Source organism: Halichoerus grypus, chromosome 1 (assembly GCF_964656455.1).
Source record: "Halichoerus grypus chromosome 1, mHalGry1.hap1.1, whole genome shotgun sequence".
NCBI classification, from domain to species: Eukaryota; Metazoa; Chordata; class Mammalia; order Carnivora; family Phocidae; genus Halichoerus; species Halichoerus grypus.
In genome coordinates, this window is record NC_135712.1 from 210,707,043 (window position 1) to 210,714,767 (window position 7,725).

Genomic DNA, 7,725 nt, shown 5'->3' on the forward strand with positions numbered 1-7,725 from the left:
AGGAGAGGCCACCCCTGCAGTATTCCAGCATGGTTCCTCCCCTGGAGGTGTGGCTCCTCCAAATGCATCACGTGGCATTCGTGTATTCCCTCCTTTGAGTCACTGGTCACCTTGTTCCTGTGCCCAGCTAGATCAGAAGGGGTGGGGGGGAGCACTGGGTCTGAGTCATTCCTGTGTGCCTAGGGCCTGACAGCCATCCTGGCCAAGTGCAGGTTACTCACTGAGCTTTGGGACATCATAGGGCCCGGACGTCACTTAGAGAGGCCAGGGTCACTCACAGGGCTAATATTAGGGTCTCCGGGATAAAACTTAGAACAGCTCACCAAAGCCACGAACCCAGATTCATTTCTCAAGCATTTATTGATGCTTCCCAGGGCTGTGAAGACAGCTCCCAAAACCCCTATCTGTGATGCCTCCCAGTCCGGGGGAAAATGCAAGAAAACCAAACAGCTCCATCGCTGAGTTAACTTGCTTTGGTTAGCGAGGAGGGAGGTGGGGTCCGTGGACCGGCTGAGCCGGGATTTGGGTGGGGGTGGAGGCCTGGTTATGTCTGTGTGAGGGCTCCTGGTGAGGTTGGAGTGGAGGTCCCAGTACCCGTACCTGCCTGGGTTGGGTGGGACGGTTCTCAGTAGTCATGGGTGGAGGGGGAAAAAAAATCAATGGCGGTGGGCGGCGCCAGGACGGTGAACAGCTCAGGCGATCGCCCTCGGGGTGCGGCTTGCGGGCACTGGGCGGGGTCAGCAGCTGCGCCTCTTCTCACAGATCCAGTTGTCCCTCTCGTTGTCGCACGGTGCGTCGTTCCACATCCCTGTGCGTAGCATCATAGCGCAGTCCTCACGCCCCATAGAGTCATTGGGCTCCCCCACGTTCCAGTGGCTGCAGAGGTTTGTCGGGGGTGTTTCTGGGAGTCAGGATGGGCCTGGCGTCCAGCCCTGAGGATCTACCCTGTTTATTGCTTGGGTCTAACCTAGACACCCTGAGGGTCTAATTTGAGCATGCCCCTGGGATATCACTTTCTAATTCCCGGAATTTAACCCTCAGCCAGGTCCTCGGGGTCTGGCCTGCCCATCCCAACCGAGTGCCTGAGATCGGGCCAAAGCACCTCCCGTAGGGCCTGGCCTGTCCCTCTCCCCAAGTCCCTTCCCTCACCTGAAGCTGAGCGGGACTCCGTCTACCCACTGGTAGCCCTGGATCTTGCGCACGCGGCGCACCGCCCTCAGGCCCAGCCAGTAACCGCGGCCTCGCGTGTTCCGACTCAGGAAGCCCTGCGCGGGGAAATGAGAGCGAGCCCGCTGAGTCGGCCTCGCCCCTCTCCCCGGGCCACGCCCCCTCAGGTGAATCCCGCCCCCCGCCTGGGACCGCCGGGGGCTGCGCACCTGCTCATCCAGGTCCCCGACAATCACCAAGTGTCCGCCTGCGCCCGCGCAGTTGCGCTGCGACTCCTCCCACGTGGCCCGCTGGACGGAGAAAAGGTAGCAGGAGCCCTGGAAGGGCAGCCATGATGCGGGGCACTCCTCACAGGACCCTGTGGGGTGGCGAGAGTCAAAGACGTGAACTGCTCCCTGGTAGAGCAGACGGAAAAAACCGGGGGGCCGGGGAGGTGGACCCCCGAGGTCTAGGGGCGCAGGCGCAGAGGACAGGCCAAGGTCAAGGGGCAGGACAGGGCTGATCAAGGAACCCCGAGGCACACAGGTAGGGTCCACTTGTCCCCTCCCTCTCTCCCCTCTGTCTTGCTCACTGTTCCCCAGCCGGACGGCCTCCAGAGCCCTGAACAGCTCACTGCGGATGTCCTCGCGGTCCCTGCCCGCTTCAGCCAAGCTCTGGGTCACTGCGAAGTCAAGGGAGTTCAGGTTATAGTTCAGGTCAGGGTCAGGAGTAGGGTCATGATTAGCTAAAGGTCAGCATCCATGTCCGTGGTCAGGGTCATGGCCAGGAATGACATCACGGTCAAGGACTGTGCTCGCTGGTCCGGGCCGAGTTGCGGTTGGGGTTAGGAGTTGTAATCAAGATCAGAGTCCAGCTGTCAGAGGTCAGGATCACAGGATAGGGTCGCGGTAACCCTAACCAGGACAGGTGTCAGTGTGTGCATCAAGGGTCGAGTGACAGCCGGGAGGAGGGATTAGGGGTCGAGGCAATGTCCAGCTCTCACCGCGATCGCTCAGCTCTTTCAGGGCACTCTCTTGCTGGATCAGCTTTGCCTGCGCCTCCCCAAGCTCGGTGCGTGCCCTCTGCAGCAGCGCCTGTGTCCCCAAGCCTGGGAAGGAGGGGCGAAAGGGGAGGAGGATGGGCGCGGGACGTCAGTAACCCACCCGTCTGGCCCCCACCTGCCGCAAACCCCGCCCCCGCTCGCCTCCTCCAATCCCGGCCCAAGCCCCGCCCCCAGCACGCGGGTCTCACAGCAGCTGTTGCAGGCTCGGACCTCCTGGCTCAAAGCACCCAGCGCCGCCGTCTGCTCCGAGGCTGGAATGATCCCCGCCCGCCCCACAAACACTCCAGGTCACCTGCGGGGACTCACAGGACACCCTTCCCGGTTCCGGGACCAGCCCCCGGGACCGAGGGGTCCCCACCCACCCACTACCCTATCTCCAGGGTCCTAAACACTCTGGCCCCGCACGCCCCGGGGTGGGGGGGCCTAAGAGTCGCCGTTCTGCACGCACCGTTTGTCCGCAGCAGGTCCTGGTGGCCAAGCAGCGCTCCTCGCTCTGTGGAGGCTGAGGGGAAGAGGCTCCTGCAGGTGCGGCCCGGGGACTCGGGAACTCTCCCCTCGCCCACGGGGTGCAGGGGCCCCCAGTCTTGGGAGGCACAGAAGGGGTGGGCAAGCATACAGCACACGTGATGTGCACACACACCCAGGGGAGACAAACACATGGGGACATGCACCCACATTCATGCACGCACTGACATATACATGTGGGTGCACACAGCCCAAAGATGTGCACAAACTCTGTTCACACGCGTTCACACTCAGACCCAGGCAGGGGTCTAGAACCCAGCTGGCGAGTCCTGAGACAGAGGGAAGGTCTATGTCCCCAGGGTGGCTTGACACAACCTCCCCTCATTATGTGGTCACTCACCTTTAGAGATTAGGATGCTCAGAATGAGGGCCCACAGGACTGTGGCTACCACCAGAACCAGGCCCACGAAGAGGAGTCTCCGTCCCCAGTGTCCCCAGCGTCCCCAGTGCCCTAGGATAACACAGATGGACTCCTGGGTCTCTCCTGCACCAGGACCGCCCTGGGTCTCTGGGCCCTTAGGATGGAGCCCTGGGCGCTTGAGTTCCTCCCAAGGAACTGAGATTCAGAGAAGTTAAGTAACTTGCTCATGGTCACACAAGCTCTCAGTGGCAGAGTTAGAATTAGAATCCAGGTCCAGCTAGTTCTAGTGCCTGTGGTGTCTCTCCTGTACCCACTACTTGGACCCCCTCTTGGCTATTCGCCTCCCTTCCCCCATCAAACTCCAAACCACTGACCAGAGAGACCCAAGCCGGTGAAGCAGTCCCATTGCTCATACCTCCAGGGACTTCCTCGAGCCCGTCGACCCACTTGCTGTACCCGACAGTGTCCATGGTGAGCAGGCGCCCAGCCCTGGGCATAGATATAAATGTAGCCCCCTCCCAGTCCCGCCTACTCTTTTCCTTCCTTCCGCTCTCCTTCCTCTCAGTTCCTGGTACTGGGACCCATAGACCAATCAAAGGGCTGGGCCCTTCCTGGTCTGGGCTGGTTTAGCAGTAAGGATGAAGTGGGATGGGGGCAGTGGAGTCAGAGGTGAGGGGTAGAAGGGGGTTGAGCAGGGTAAAAGGAGTGGTGGTGGTGGTGGTGGTGGTGGTGGTGTGTGTGTGTGTCTATGTGTCTGTGTGCAGTTCCAGTCTCCCTAGCCAGGCAGCTGCAGCAACATTTCCAGACTGGTGCTGGGGGCTTCATTTTGGAGCTCACCCCCATCTCTTATAAGTCTGGAGCCAGGCTTCCTCCTGAGAGGAACAGGCTGAACCCAGCCAAGTTCTGGCCCCTTCCAGGGGGTTCCTGAGAAAGCCTGCTGGGCCAGCTCAGCTTCCCTCCTCAACTTCCCTGCAGCTTCCTGGAGGCTGAAGTGGCCCCTGACCTTAATTCAATCCTTCTTGGCCAGAAGGGAGAACATAGATGTTTGTTGGGTTGTGGCCAGCTAAGCTTCTGGACTCTATTACTGGGTGGGTGGGTGGGTGGGGTGTATGTATGTAGTTTCAAGAAGCCTCGGTTTTTCTCCTCTGTGAAAAGGGGGACACTGACAGGTCCTTCCTCCAAAGTATTCTGAGATAAAGACATGAGGTTATGCACGCCAAGCCCTGGCACCATCCCCGGGCACAAAACCCACTAAATGTTCATTCATTCTTTCAGTAAATATTGGACAGCTACCGTGTGCCAGGCATCAATCTAGGAATTGGGTGTGCATCAATGTCCCAAAAGAAGCAAATTCCTTCCTTCTCGGAGCACACATTCTAGGTGCGGGTAGAGACAGACAGACAAATAAATAACGCACATAATGAAAAAGCAAGTTGCATAGCATAGTGGTTCTCAACCGGGGGTGATTATGCCCCCCAGGAGACATTGGGCTGTGTCTGGAGACATTTGTGGTTATCACAGTTTGGGAGGGTAGGTGCTACTGACATCTAGGGGGTGGAGACCAGGGATGCTGCTAAACATCCCCTAACACACAAGACAGCCCCCCAGAGTGAGGAATGATCCGCCCCCTAATGTCAATAATGCCGAGGGTCAGAACCCTAATGTCATATAATAAGTCATAAGTGCCATAAAAAAAAGGGAAGGAAAAGTCAAGCAGCATAAAAGGCTTGGGTGCTGGGGCTGGGGCAGTGGCTGGTCAGTGGGCCTCACTGAGAAGGACAAATATTATTTTTTTTATCAAGCACTTCCCACATTCCAGCCCCTCCGGTAGATGCGTGAACACATCCCACCTTCCCAAATCCTCTCAACAACCCTCAGAAATAAACATTATCCACCTTTTATTTAAAAATTTCATTCAATGCCTATTTTCCTACCTTGTTTCAGAAAGAAATGAGACAGACATGATAAAAGAAGATGAAAAGACAGAGGATGAGGCGCTTGGGTGGCTCAGTTGGTTAAGCATCTGCCTTTGGCTCAGGTCATGATCCTGGGGTCCTGGGATGGAGCCCCACATCGAGCCCCCTGCTCAGCAGGGAGTCTGTTTATCTCTCTCTCTCCTTCTGCTCTTCCCCCAGTCATGTTCTCTCTCTCTCTCTCAAATAAGTAAAATCTTAAAAAAAAAAAAAAAGATGAAAAGACAGAGGCAAAAGAGAAATGAGGATCAGGAAGGGAACATGAATCTAAGAGATGAATCTGGTGCACAAAATTTAGCCAGAGATATCGGGCTCTTGATAAATGCAGCAGGAAAGTAGGGTCAGACATCTGAGAATGCGCAGCAAATTCTCTCAGAGGAATCTCTCCAACAGATGTGTAGACCAAGTCCCCATCGAACTTTCCATAAATACAATAGCAATTTTCTACCTTTGGGCTGACGTGGACGGCTTCATGGTCAGGTGTGGTTTTAGGGAAAACAGGCTCGTTTTAACTCAAAGCGAATGGCCGTCCCCACTGTTGGGGTGCTTTTAACAAGTTTCTGGAAGCAGTGAGTTTGAGACCACAGAGAGAAGCTGGCTGAGTGAGGCGCGAGCCACGGGCTTTGGTGGGGTGGCCAAACCTGAGAGGGGTCTGTCCCTGACGCTCGCTCTCTCTAAATGAGAATCCTGAGCCAAGAGGAAATCATTTAAGTACAGTGGGAGGAACTATGCCTCATATGGACTCAGGACATGTAAAATGTCACCAATGAGCCAGATGATAACCTCAGGCAAATAATTTACTCTCTTGGTACCCCATTTCTTCATCTTTAGCATCAACAAGTGATAGAGCTTTTGTTACCCAATTCATTATGTTTCTGTGGTGATGTAGAAGACAGCGGTGAATGTACTGTGAAATATTTAATTTACTATACAAGTACAGGATACTATTTAATGTAATGGAGTCTATGTTTACTAAAGACATTGCTGTGGTCCTGTATTACTGGACCAGTGTGGAACACCAGTTGGGGCTAGTCACGGGCTTCAATGGATACGGGAAGGCATCTATCACTGGCACTCAATCACACACACCCTGCAGGAATTTTCAATGATAGACTCAAAGGTTTCTTTAGAAATGATCTTGATCCTACCTGTTCACAGATAGCAGGCAACTAAGACCCCATGGTTTTTTTGTTTTAAAGATTTTTATTTATTTATTTGACAGAGAGAGACCCAGCAAGAGAGGGAACACAAGCAGGGGGAGTGGGAGAGGGAGAGGGAGAAGCAGGCTTCCTGCCGAGCAGGGAGCCCGATGCGGGGCTCGATCCCAGGACCCTGGGATCATGACCTGAGCTAAAGGCAGACGCTTAATGACTGCGCCACCCAGGCACCCCAAGACCCCATGGTTTTAAGTCAAAAGGTTGTGATTATTTTTTTTAACAATTTTTTAAAAGATTTTTAATTTTTTTATTAGACAGGGAGAGAGTACAAGCAGGGGGAGCGGCAGGCAGAGGGAGAGGGAGAAGCAGGCTCCCTGCTCAGCAGGGAGCCCGATGTGGGGCTCAATCCCAGGACCCCGAGATCACGACCTGAGCCGAAGGCAGACGCTTAACCATCTGAGCCACCCAGGTGCCCCATGGTTGTGATTTTTTTTTTTTTAAGATTTTATGTATTTTGAGAGGGAGAGAGAGAGAATGAGTGGGGCAGGGAGGAGCAGAGGGAGAAAGAGAAGCAGATTCCCTGCTGAGCAGGGAGCCTGACTCGGGGCTCGATCTTAGGACCCTTGGAACGTGTCCCAAGCTGAAGTCAGACACTTAACCAACTGAGCCACCCAGGTGACCCTAAAATGTACATATTTAAAGTGTACAGTTTGGTGAGTTTTGACTAACCCATGAAACCACCATAATCTGGATGGTGAATGCAACCATCACCACCCAGAGTTTCCTGTGCTGCTTGGTAAGCCTCCCTCTTTATCCCTCAGCTACCACTGATCTGTTTTTTGTCTTTAGATTTGTTTGCATTTTCTAGAGTTTTGTATAAATGGCATCATACAGCATGTAGCCTCTTGAGACTGGCTTCATTCGCTCAGCATAATTATTCTGAGATTCATCCACGTTGTTGCATTAACACTTCATTCCTTCCTACTGCTGTGTAAAATTTCGTTGTGTGGATATGCCAGTTTGATTATATACTCACCTGCTGGTGGACATTTGGGCTGTTTCCAGTTATGGCTATCATGAATAAAACTGCTGTGAACTTTTGTGAGCAAGTAGTTTCGTGCATATATGCTCTCATTTCTCTTGGGTATATACCTAGGAGTAGATGATTGCATTATATGGTAGGTACGTTTCATTTTTTAAGAAACTGCCAAATTATTTTCCAAAATGGCTATGCCATTTTTCATTCCCACCAGTGATGCATGAGAGTTCCGTTTCCTCCCTCATTCTTGCCAGCACATGGCACGGTCAGTCTTTTTAATTTTGGCCATTCTCTTATTTGCGTAGTGTGATTTTTAATTGGCATTTCCTTGATAATTAATGATGTGGAGCATCTTTTCATATGCTTCTTTGCCACCTGAGTATTTTCTTTGGTGACCTGTCTCTTCGGATCTTTTGCCCATTTAAAGAAATGGGTTGCCTCGTTCCATCTGAGAGAGCAAG

The 7,725-nt window shown here is 53.5% G+C and overlaps 1 protein-coding gene across 2 annotated transcripts; it reads right to left on the minus strand.

Annotated features, from left to right (window-relative positions):
• Window positions 1-341: 341 nt before the first annotated feature.
• On the minus strand, window positions 342-3,573 carry CLEC4G (C-type lectin domain family 4 member G). Of its 2 annotated transcripts, XM_036065994.2 has the most exons (9): window positions 3,511-3,573; window positions 3,075-3,185; window positions 2,658-2,711; window positions 2,398-2,460; window positions 2,150-2,254; window positions 1,739-1,828; window positions 1,377-1,525; window positions 1,150-1,265; window positions 342-876 (listed from the first exon to the last, which is right to left on the minus strand). In XM_036065994.2, the coding sequence occupies exons 1-9, from the start codon at window positions 3,563-3,565 to the stop codon at window positions 738-740; spliced, it is 882 nt and encodes a 293-aa protein (XP_035921887.2). In that variant the 5' UTR covers window positions 3,566-3,573; the 3' UTR covers window positions 342-737. The 2 variants fall into 2 exon arrangements, with proteins under 2 accessions (XP_035921887.2, XP_035921888.2); XM_036065995.2 differs by lacking the exon at window positions 2,398-2,460.
• Between the last annotated feature and the right edge of the window lie 4,152 nt (window positions 3,574-7,725).